The sequence below is a fragment of the Rhagoletis zephyria genome, unplaced genomic scaffold, assembly GCF_001687245.7.
Source record: "Rhagoletis zephyria isolate East Lansing unplaced genomic scaffold, Rhagoletis_zephyria_1.1 Rzeph_scaffold_00299, whole genome shotgun sequence".
NCBI lineage: Eukaryota > Metazoa > Arthropoda > Insecta > Diptera > Tephritidae > Rhagoletis > Rhagoletis zephyria.
This window is the reverse complement of record NW_016157383.1, coordinates 275,683-288,476: the sequence shown is the minus strand read 5'-3', so window position 1 is coordinate 288,476 and position 12,794 is coordinate 275,683. Positions and strand designations below refer to the sequence as shown.

Sequence of the window (12,794 nt, the reverse complement as noted above, 5' to 3'; positions counted from 1 at the left end):
GATATAGATATAGATATAGATATAGATATAGATATAGATATAGATCTCCTGTATATTTGATATTCATTTGGAAGAATTTCGGAATTAAAAATATGAGGTTTGAGCCATGTTTCGGTCAAGGAAATAATATTATAATTGCAGTCAAAACCTTTTAAATATAATATAGTAAATACTTAAATTAGACTTGCGAGTTAGTTTTTTGAATTAGAATTAAGATTAGAAAATTTAGCTACGTTGTTATTAGTTTTATTAGGTTTATACTCAAACTCGCGAACAAACGCCCCGGTCGGCCAAAATGAATTATTTAGTAGTGAATCAAAATCTTCGGCAGCTACAGCAATTTTAAAAGACGAAATATCGCGATCGTATTTAAAATTAAATTTTAATTATATCATCCGAAGAAGTGTCTTTAGCATATCTAGAGACAAAGATTGATCTTCTCGGAGGAATTACAACCAACTTTTTGGTAATGATGTCCGATATGCCGGATTCCGAATTATTCGGAGGAACTAAGTTAGACAGTGCAGCTTTAGATGTTGATGGCAACACTGTTAAATCGCCGGTTTGATTATTTTTAGATATAGACCTAGTGGATATGGCTTTAGATAGCGGAGGCTCCAATGCCTGAGGGCATGGAGAAGAAAGATTAATAAGTTCCCAGGACTGGGATGAAGGATTTTTCTAACTAGATTCAGTGGCTATCTTTTTAAGTGGACTAATAACACGCCCACCTTTATTTTCTCGGCTATCCTCAGAGTGTGGAGGGTTGTCGAGACATGTGAAGACCTAAACATTTTTTTTCGTAATGCTTAAATTTCTAAACAAGCACCGACAGATCCTTCCCGATCTCAGAAAAACCATTTCTGGACTGCCTAAAGAATTTAAATAAATCAACTTCGGTTGATCTACATTTATGACAAGTCCAACGAAGAGCCTTTCCCTCATTAATAGCGTCTAACACCCTACCGCTCAAACCAGCACATTTTATATGGGCAATCCCATCGCAGAGCCAGCATGATATATAGGAGTCGCTTTTAACGTGGCAATTGGTGTAAATACACGACATGTTTAAAATTATATTTATTTATAGGCTTCAGAAGCAAAAAAGCAAAACAGTTTTGAAAACGGTGTTTCAATCAGAGAACCAATCAGCTGGTAAATATCAGTTGGCAAGCTATGTAGCGAACAGTTTTAAATACACTGTATATTTGACACCTAATAAACACAACGCAAGCAGCTGTGACAAAGATGAAACAGCAGAAATGACAAAAAGAGTAAAATCAATTTGCACAAACTAAAACAATTGTACAACAACAATATATTATTTTAAACAAAGTACTCGACACATGCAATTAAGAATATCAAGTTAAATTAATCAAATTTACAGGAAATTTTGATATTTTACTTATTTTTAAATTGCGCATCAGAAGTTTATTCACACTTTTTTTAATTTTTTACTTTATTAAGCGTAAACAGCTTTATAAAACACAAAATTTAAACAGATCACAATAAACACAGCTTCACAGCTTTGACGTTAGCGTACTTATTGGGGTATATTTGTAGTCCAAATTAAGTCGACACTAAAGCTCTTTGCAGTTTGACCTAATTTTCAATACAATATCTGCCAAAATATGTAAATAAAATACGTATGTTTTTATTTAAAAGAAAAATACGTAGTTAACTACATATATCGAACGATATATTTACTAGAAAGAGCATAACAATATCTTTAATTTGATATATCATTTTATATAGTTAGGTTTAAGGACAACTCCTACAGCGAAATAAAACAACTGCATTGATATTTTAATATAAAATGAAAATTTTGAATAAAAAATAGCGCGATATTTTCTTCCAAATGTTCGCCTGCGAATGAGCGTTTTTTCTTTTAACATATAAAATTATGTTTCAATATTTAGTGATATTACCAAAAATTTTTTTTATTATAAATCATATGTTTAAAGGTGTTTCTGTATTTTTTCTTATCTTTTGCATATCTTTTAATATAGTTAATTACGTATGTTTTAAGGAAAACAAACTTTTAATAAAATATTTTTTATTTAAATATTAAATCAAACGACTTTTAATTACCTTTCCAACCATATCCATACTTTGAAAATTGGTTCAAAACTTTTCAAAATATAAGCTTTTGAAAATATTGAAAATTTCACGTTTACCCTCCCTAGCACCAGTCCTATGAATTTGCACAAAAAAAATTTATTCCATTAAAATCATGGCCCGCCGGCCATGCTCACTTTTTCTTTTTTTTAGCTCAACGGGCCCTATTTTTTACTTGCTCCCAAAATTATATTAATAGAGTTTTAATTCCCCCAATATGCTTTCCATGCATCTCTGTAAAAATATTGCTATTGGTACCACTGCAATTGAATACGATACCATGTATTACATTTTTCAAACTATATATTAGACATATTTACCACAAATAAGAAGGCAATAATATTCACATAATTCGCATAATGAAATTCCGCTCCTGGTACCTTTCTTTTATCGGTCTGTATTTCCATGTCCGCAGATGTATTTATAAAATCATACATAACCAAACGTCAAATATTTAAAAATGTGAACGTCAAATATATCTCGTTGTAGCAATGGAGACGATTGTGATTTAGCAACGGGATTTATTAAATCTTAATAGGTAAATCTCTCAGTGGAGACACAGTATAAAGTTTATTATGAACTTATTGATGAGTGAAAATATTAATTTTTTAGTTACCTTAACCCTCCAACCATTTTTTTTAAATAATGATTTTAAATCACCCATAATTTTAGATGTTGGTAATTAGGCAACTCTGAGCAATGTTCCAAACTCAGTTTCAATTTACCTGTAAAAATACGTACGCTAGGTGTAAAAACATTTCGACCGTCTGTAGACGGTCAAAACGGTTTAAGGTATACAAAAATTCGGACATGCATTTGTATATAATACAAGAAGGATGTTTTATTTCTTCAAATATTTGATCAAAAATATGTATATACAAAAAAAATAAAAGTAAATATAATTCAAAAGACCAAATATAAAACTAGAGGAGGGATATTACTGTCTTTTTTTAGTGTGAATGTTCGTAAACAAGTTTTTATTAGGCGCCTAACACAAAATTTATTATTTCATGCAATATATACATATATGGTTTTAAATTTTTTGCAATGTTTACATAGATTTTTTCCCAGGCAATTGAAACGCAGAGGCACCTCTCGACGTACAAATATCACGCTCTACCAATCCCTCATGACGCCAGTCCTTTTTATACAGCGCATAAACCGGGGCACGTAGAGAAATAACTGTATGAGCCTGACGCTACGTTGAAATAAACTTCGATTCGGCCTCCTTGGGTGAGAGTAAAAGCAATGGCGCGAACGAACACTATAGAAGCATCAAAAGAAGAAGGACCTGTTCTCCTCCTCCTGTCTTCCTATGATCAATTATAACAACTTCGCAAAGAAAAAGAGGCAGTTGACGAAGCTGTTTGGTATCGGCCAAAACAGCAAAACATTTGAAGTTCCTTATATGAAAGGAGACAAAAATACACTCCACTGATGAGGTGATCGGGCTGCACTTACTCAATATCTCAAACCGTCAAGTCGTTTGGGTTTTTGCATCCTCTGTTGTGAAAACCCAATTACTGCTTATATGATTATATAACCCGTGGCTAGCCAGAGTTATTCAAGGCCTCTTCTCGAGCGAAGTGCTTCGCGTACTAGGCGATATATCGAGCTATTAAGTTTTATCTGTTACAGCGGTTCTTTTCATGGGCGGGCGACCCCCTTTTCTACCACTCGAGGAAAGCGTTATAGATGCAAAGGAAAAACTTCAACTTCAACACCCCTAAAACAGGACTACAGAGTTTCTAAAAAAATGCCAATTTGATCCAGCCCCTTCGCCTCGATTAAAGCTTCGGCACTAACGAGATTTCATACGGTGGGAAAAGTTACAAAGGAGGTACAAAGCAGATGAAAACCGCACCCACCACCGCAAATACTTCTTAGTAGGGGATGCCTGAGGCCTGTGGATGCACACTGGGTCTAAAACAAGGTCTTGGACTTCACCAGAGCACACTCCTGTATATAGAAACCAAAACCAGAGTGGTGGTCCCGTCTTAATTTGGTTTAGATCCGATTATTGGACCATGAAAGAATTAACGGTAAAGTTTTACATGAGAATTGAAGTCAGTTTTGTTGTTTGCTAAAAACTTTGTTTTTTTACAAAACCTCTGTGAACGCCAAGCATATCTAAACCTAAATTCAAATACAAACTAATAGAAAATATTAAAAGATAATAATTATTTTACCTTTTATTTAAATAAATGACTGTTTAGCAGACTAACAAACCTAAGCTGAAAAGGACGTTCACGGTTGATAAAATTATCGAGGAACAACCAGGAGTTTACCAAAACTACCGAAATGGATGTGGAGACACCCAAAGTTTTAATTAATTGGATACATTTTTTTAATTGGAAATTGATTATGAATTCATAGAAAGAAACTTACAATGAAACTTTGGAATTAAGGGGGGAGGGGCGCTTTCGCCCCCCATCCCGTACCTGCGTACGCCCATGCAGCATTACATATGTAAAAGTCTGTTGATTTTTGATTTCTACGTAAAATTACATGCTATGCAGTGCAGTGCACAGTATGCATAACTGAGCCTTATGGCGTTATGATATGTCACAACTAATTTAAGCTTTGTGTAGTATTAAATTTATGTATGGACATATTTGCGTTTGAATTTAGTTTAACGGCTCTATTCTATATCAGTGGCAAATTCTTGCCACAGTTTTCATTACGGAAAAATATATGAAAAAGTTTAAATTTGTCAATAAACAATTTTTTGACACCGATACAGAATTGAGCTATAAATGTTATACGTATTTTTATGCATAATTAATTTATTCTTATTTCTAAATATTGATCACAGGGTACGCACAACCTTACGAGCAAAACAATTTCGAATATCCTAATTCTTTTGCAAAACCACTTAAAGTTCTAATTGACGCAAGCAATGGCGCTTCCGATTATGGCAACAAGTTTGGTGAGCCTGTAATTACCGGGTTCGCAATTTCTTATGGTCTTCAAGATTCTAATGGTGAACGCCAAGAATATGTTAAACCTATAATGTTTAGTGGCGGAATGGGCATTATGGATTCAAGAATGCGTCAAAAACATCATCCGGAAAGAGGTAATTAAATTAGTAAAAATGTTTACATTTACTACAACTAAAATTCGTAGGAATGTTGCTGGTGAAAATAGGTGGACCAGTATATCGAATCGGAGTTGGTGGAGGAGCTGCCAGCTCTGTAGAAGTACAAGGTTCAAGCGACTCTGCTTTCGATTTTAATGCGGTTCAACGAGGTGATGCCGAAATGGAGAACAAACTAAATCGTGTTGTGCGCGCTTGCGTTGAAATGGGAGACGAGAATCCGATCTTGGCAATACACGACCAGGTAAAATGTTAATTGATAACGTAGATCTGCTCAATTATAATTTCGCTTTTTACTTAAAAATCTGGGTAGGGTGCTGGAGGTAATGGTAATGTTTTAAAAGAATTAGTGGAACCTGGTTTTGCTGGCGCCGTTATATTTTCCAAAGAATTTCAGCTAGGCGATCCTACAATAAACGTCTTAGAGTTATGGGGGGCAGAATATCAAGAAAACAATGCGCTGCTCTGCAAACCTGAACGTCGTAAGTTACTGGAAGAAGTTTGCTTACGAGAGCGTTGCCCAATCAGCTTCGTAGGCGTTGTTACTGGAAATGGAAAAGTGACTTTGGTCGAAAGTGCAGCCCAATTTGAACGGGCTCTGAAATTGGTTAATGACTTTAATTCATTGGGCGCCATTCCATTCGATTTGGAGCTAAAGCATGTGCTTGGGGAAATGCCAAAACGAGAATATAAATTGGAGCGTATTCAAAAAAGGCTGAAGCCGTTATTGTTAAATCGAAATTTCGATAAAGACTATTGCTTGAAGTGTGTTTTACGCCAACTGTCGGTTGGGAGCAAACGTTTTCTTACCAACAAGGTTGACCGGTGTGTTACAGGTCTTGTAGCGCAGCAACAGTGCGTAGGGCCTTTACAGATACCCTTAGCTGACTACGGTTTGACTGCAGTTTCGTACTTTGGTAATGAAGGTATTGCAACTTCGATTGGCACGCAGCCTATAAAAGGTCTTTTAAGCTCAGCTGCTATGGCGCGTATGTGCGTAGCTGAGGCACTTTCCAATTTAGTGTTTGTAAAAATTACCGAGTTGGCGGACGTAAAATGCTCAGGAAACTGGATGTGGGCAGCGAAATTGCCGGGAGAGGGCGCCCGATTATATGACGCATGCAAGGAAATGTGTGACATTATGAAAGAATTGCGCATAGCAATCGATGGAGGAAAGGACTCACTTTCTATGGCTGCGAAAATCCGCGACAAAACTGTAAAATCGCCAGGCACTCTCGTTATTTCGACGTACGCACCTTGTCCAGATATTACCGTGAAAGTCACACCGGATTTAAAGGGCCCCGCGATATCTCAGCAAACGGCACTTGTTTGGGTAAATATCGAAGGCAAGTTTCGTTTGGGAGGATCTGCACTAGCTCAAGCGTACTCTCAGCAGGGCGACGAGTGTCCGACAGTGTTACGAAGTGATATTCTGGAGAAAGCATTTGTTACTACTCAAAATTTATTGCAACAACGAAAAATCCTTGCTGGCCACGATATCAGTGATGGTGGTCTCTTAATATGCCTATTGGAAATGTCATTTGGGGGTTTGAGTGGAATTCAAGTTGATTTAAGCAATATAATGGATCAGTTGAAGGATGCCCACATCGATAAAGCCGCAGAAGATATTGGTAAACCAGAATTAGCTATCTTATATGCTGAAGAGTGTGGCTGGGTTATTGAAGTACCAATGAGCATACTACCTGAAGTGCAAGCCTCATACAATTATAGTGGCGTACCTAACTACCATTTAGGAGTAACATCTGGCCATGGTCTAAAATCTACTATTAGCATAAAAAATCATTCCGACATCATACTTCAAAGCGATGTGCAAACACTGTTGAAACAATGGGAAAGAACCAGCTTTGAAATAGAAAAGTTGCAAGCTAATCCAGATTGTGCCCTAGAAGAATATAACTCGCTGAATTATCGTTTCGCTCCACGTTACCACTGCAATGTTGATTTTAATGTGGAACTGACTGTGTATCGGCCAACGAAGGTTGTAACGGTTGCTGTAATACGCGAAGAAGGTGTCAATAGCGACCGAGAAATGATGGCATCCTTGATAAAAGCTAACTTCGAAGTTCATGATGTAACTATGTCAGACTTGCTAAGTGGTAAGTAATTTTTCTCAGCCGATTTTAATTGTATGTAATGTATGCATACGTATGTTCATATGTATAAGTATACAACTTACATTCGTGCTTGATAAAAACATCTAAAGTTACAACCGCTCGCTCAATTCGTCCCCCATTGGGTTTTTTGACGTTTGTTAGCATTTTAAGTATGCTCTCTCGAAATGATGCAAATGTCAAAGATATGCACAATTAAAAAATGACATTTTATGATATGAAATACATATTAGGGGTATTCTCGAAATCTTGCAAAGCCCTTGCACGTTGCACAGATTGCATAACTTGCAAACACACAAGGACAAAACGCAGAATATGCAACGTCTAATCCCATGTATATATTTTGCAAGAAAGCGTATCAAGATAAATGCCAGCTGTTTTAGTGTTGGAACTGCTACATACTTTACTTATTCCTCTCCTTTCCCTCCTTTCATTTCTTTTTTGGGGTGTGTTGTTATTGTATTTGACACAGACTTTTGCTGCTTGCTGCTAAGGGGTTGCAAGAATCAACTCATGAATTAACTCGAATCTAGCGCCGCTGTTGAAAGAAGAAGAAATTATGTGAGTTCTTGTCTTTGGCACCCTGAAATTGTGCATATGGAAACTGTGCATACGAAATAATGCATTTGAAAAACAACGAAATAATGCATACGAAAAAAACCCAAATAATGCATATATTAACAGTTTCGGTTGAAAACCGCAATAATGAATATTAGAAAAACCGAAATTATGCACATGCACTCTTTCGTTTGAAAACCGAAATAATGCATATGAACAAAAACGAAATAATGTATATATGCACAGTTTCGGTTGAAAACCGAAATAACGCATATGAAGAACCCGAAATAATGCATACATGCACTCTTTCGTTTGAAAACCGAAATAATGCATATGAACAAAAACGAAATAATGTATATATGCACAGTTTCGGTTGAAAACCGAAATAACGCATATGAAGAACCCGAAATAATGCATACATGCACACTTTCGTTTGAAAACCGAACTAATGCATACATGCACAGTTTCGACTCATTACCGAAATAATGCATATGACAAAAACCGAAACAGTGCATACATGAAAACGAACTTCTTTCTGCGTAGGCGGCCTTCGGCCGCGCTTAGGAATTATATCCCCTACTAAGTAGAATTCTCTTTTCTGTGTTGCCGGAAAAGGGAACCGAAAGTATTTTTGGGCAGAACTTCCCTCTGCGTAGGCGGCCTTCGGCCGCGCTTAGGAATTATATCCCCTACTAAGTAGAATTCTCTTTTCTGTGTTGCCGGAAAAGGGAACCGAAAGTATTTTTGGGCAGAACTTCCCTCTGCGTAGGCGGCCTTCGGCCGCGCTTAGGAATTATATCCCCTACTAAGTAGAATTCTCTTTTCTGTGTTGCCGGAAAAGAGGCGACGGAAGTATTTTTGGGTAGAACTTCCCTCTGCGTAGGCGGCCTTCGGCCGCGCTTAGGGATTATATCCCTTACTAAGTAGAACTCTCCTTTCTGTGTTGCCGGAAAAGAGGCGACGGAAGTATTTTTGGGTAGAACTTCCCTCTGCTTAGGCGGCCTTCGGCCGCGTTTAGAGATTATATCCCTTACTAAGTAGAATTCTCCTTTCTGTGTTGCCGGAAAAGGGGACCGGAAGTATTTTTGCGCAGAACTTCTTTCTGCGTAGGCCGCCTTCGGCCGCGCTTAGGGATTATATTCCTTACAAAGTAGAACTCTCCTTTCTGTGTTGCTGGAAAAGAGGGGACGGAAGTATTTTTGGGCAGAACTTCTTTCTACGTAGGCGGCCTTCGGCCGCGCTTAGGGATTATAACCCTTACTAAGTAGAACTCTCCTTTCTGTGTTGCCGGAAAAGAAGGGCGGAAGTATTTCTGCGCAGAACTTCTCTCTGCGTAGGCGGCTTTTCGGATTAAAAGCCTTACTAAGTAGAAGTAATTAATTCATATTAGAAAACGCGAAATTATCCATATGCACACTTTCGTTAGAAAACCGAAATAATGGATATAACTAAAACCGAAATAATGCATGCATGCACAATTTCGGTTCAAACTCGAAATAATGCATATGTGAAAGACGAAGTAATGCATACATGCTTAGTTTCGGATGAAAACCGAAATAATGCATATGTGAAAGACGAAAGTATGCATACATGCACAGTTTCGGTTGAAAACCGAAATAATGCATATGAGAAAATACCGAAATTATGCATATGCATACTTTCCATTTAAAAGCGATATAATGCATATGAAAAAAATACGAAGTAATGCATACATGCACAGTTCCGGTTGAAAACCGAAATAATGTCTAAATACACAGTTTCCCTATGCGCAATTTCGGTGCCCCTTGTCTTTCACTAGCGGGTAAACTTATTAATTCATCGCATAAACCCAGCAAACACAGTCTCTAATGTTAGAGAAATTTCGATTTCTACATTAGATGACTAATTATATTAAACAATTTATATTGAGCTCGAGGCCGTTTTAAATGAAAATTTTATTGTGGAAAAGCAACAATAATTTGAAAAAATGGTAGAAGTGATAGCTATTTCGGAAATCACCACATTTCCTCATCAGACTTCTTTCAGTAGGATTCGAACCGACGATCCCACTGACTCAGCCAGTTGCCTATACACCGTGCTAAGTCCGCCTTGTAAATTATCGTTTGCTTTTTTCCACTATTTTCATTTTTGTTATGCCAACACAATCAAGCGCAGCTATTCCGCTGCAATTCACTTGACCATGTGGTTGTTGGTATTGTTGGTTTTTGCTATGTTTAGAATGTTTAACTTTTTTAGGTGTGCTTGTCCTTAAGTTATTTGTTTTTGTTATTTTTTTGGCCTTTATAACAATTATATTCAACAATTTATATTGAGCTCGAGGCCGTTTTAAATGAAAATTTTATTGTCGAAAGATAACTAAGGTAATTCTCTAATCGTTCTCGAGTCGATGACGAAGTTAAAGAACTACATTAGAATTCGATTCGAGAATGATTAGAGAAACAACGCAAATTCAAATAAATGTAAATAAGAAATATTCCAAATTAATGAATCATAAATTATTTTTAACTTCAAATAATTCATTATTATTTTATTGCAAATACATTTAGTACAAATTTTATAAACAACGCGTTTTATTTAATAAACAGCAGTTTGAAATTCACATTCGTATCCCATTAGAGATCAATATTAGAATTCGATTAGAGAATTAAAATTTCCTCGAGTCGAGAACTATGTCCCATTTTTGTTGAGATCGCTATGATTCTCGATAGTTTTTCGAGTCGATCTCTAACGTTTGAGATTGGAGAATGTGGCTAGTTCTCCCATCATTCTCTAATCGATAACTAACCGCGATGTTTGCTGGGAACAAACGAAACTCACAGTCACACTACCAACCACTGCTTAACGATCGTCACAACTAGTTTCAACTCGACAGCGGCGCTGCACTCGAGTTATGGCATGAATTCATGAGTTGATTCTTGCAACTCTTTATTTGCTAACTATGCATCCTATAACTCTTGCAAATTTGGAATAGCATTTTTGCATTTCGTATTCATCCAAAATGGGACAAAATTAATAACGGTAGAAAAGGAGAAATGATTGCCTACTTTAGCGATTGCGCAAATACCGTTTTTCTCTGCAAACAGGCCAACGTACAGTTTACTCCAATTCCCCAAATTAACGTATAAACGGAAAAAATAGATCCAGGTGGTCTTATAGAAAGAGATTTGCCAACATAAGCACAACATCGTTATTTGCAAAAGTGCGGTCCTTTACGGTAAAATATCTTTGAATCTATGCCAAAATCTGCGTCTCAACGTGGGAGCAGGAGCTCATTAAAACAATTGTTTATATTTATTTATTTACATACGTACATTCAAATTTTGTTGTTTCGACTTATGGTACCTGTAATTATTATACCACTGGGCACGTTCAGAAGGCGCAACAGCTCAGTAACTGTTGCGATTGCAACTTCTGAACGCGTTGTTGTATACTTCTGATCAACTGAACAGTTGCGTGTTAGATGATCGTAATATTTTTCGGATCATTTGAGACAACATGTTTTTGATAGTTGAATTTGACAGCTAATGTATCAAGCCGTTCAGAAGACGCATAACGATCACTGATTTTTTAAGCAACGGTTGCGCTCAACTGCTGCGCCTTCTGAACCTACCCATTGTTTCGACTGAAATAAACGTCTTTAGTTTGAGTGAAAACCAAAATAAACAAATGAAAGGACCGCGAGAGAAAATTTTTAAAATGCTAGGAAACGTTAAAATTCCTAAGGCTGGCTCTAAGCAGTAGGAGTGTTCCCGTACTCAGGAACCCAGTAAGCATTACAAATATAAACCTTTCCATGGCAAATATTTATTTAATCTTTAATTTAATTTAATTTATTTAATTTAATAAATAATAGACATCACTGGGGCGGTAGCCCCAGGTTTACCACACAGAAAGGGAATTCTAGTTACCTTATCCTTTCCAAAGGCTACATCACTGGGGCGGTAGCCCCAGTTGGTGCACACCAACAGGTCTATTTTGCACGTTACCGAAGATTTTGTGACCGGAAAATTTTATTACCAAAAAATCTTACCACTTCTTGTCACCGCGATTCTAGGTACGTTAGTAATGCAGTGAAAATATTCAGCAATTCAGCTATGAAGATTTGTGGGAATTCCTGTATTGCATATTTCACGGGGCAATATTTTGTTACCAGCTTATGAGATGGTGACCAAATTTACCGGTTACAAGAGAGCACAGAATGCGAAAAAGGTTTAAAAATTGACAGACACTTTAATGACCGGTTACAAAATTTACGTTACCAGCGCAGAATAGACCTGCAAAAGGAGAATTCTATTTGGTAAGGGTTATAATCCTAAAGCGTGGCCGAAGGCCTCCTACTCAGAAAGGTTATCTCTGCGAAAGGTGTTCAGCCCCCTTCTTTCGCCTGATAGCCACCTTGGGATAATTTCTTTTATTTAAAAACCCCACAGATTCTGTTCTTCTTCTTCTTTTTTGGCGCTGTAACCGCCTAAGCGATTTTGGCCGAGTTCAGCAATGCACGCCAGTCGTTTCTCCTCTGTGCCAACTGCCGCCAGTTGAAAACGCCTTCTCCACCTGATCTTTCCATCGCAGTGGGGGCTTCCCTCTTCCTCTGCTACCACCAGCAGGTTCCGAGTTAAGTACTTTCAGAGCTGCAGCGTCGGTGTCCATTCGAACGACATGGCCAAGCCAGCGGAGCCGCTGTATTTTAATTCGCTGCACTATGTCCATGTCGTTGTAAAGCTCATACAGCTCATCGTTCCATCGTCTGCGGTACTCGCCTTCGCCAACGTGTAAAGGCCCGTAAATCTTCCGCAAAATCTTTCTCTCGAATACTCCAAGAGCCGCCTCATCGGATGTTGTCATTGTCCATGCTTCTGCGCCATATACCAGCACGGCCATGATGAGTG

The 12,794-nt window shown here is 37.4% G+C and overlaps 1 protein-coding gene across 1 annotated transcript in view; it reads left to right on the top strand.

Annotated features, from left to right (window-relative positions):
* The window catches only part of Pfas (phosphoribosylformylglycinamidine synthase), a gene marked incomplete at its 5' end in the record, with an annotated part of 137,567 nt that overhangs the window by 33,676 nt on the left and 91,097 nt on the right, over positions 1–12,794 (top strand). The window contains 3 exons of the mRNA XM_017610312.1: positions 4,934–5,194; positions 5,245–5,459; positions 5,529–7,332. Coding sequence (XP_017465801.1) covers positions 4,934–5,194; positions 5,245–5,459; positions 5,529–7,332 — 2,280 coding nt within the window. The remainder of the gene's footprint in view (positions 1–4,933; positions 5,195–5,244; positions 5,460–5,528; positions 7,333–12,794) is intronic.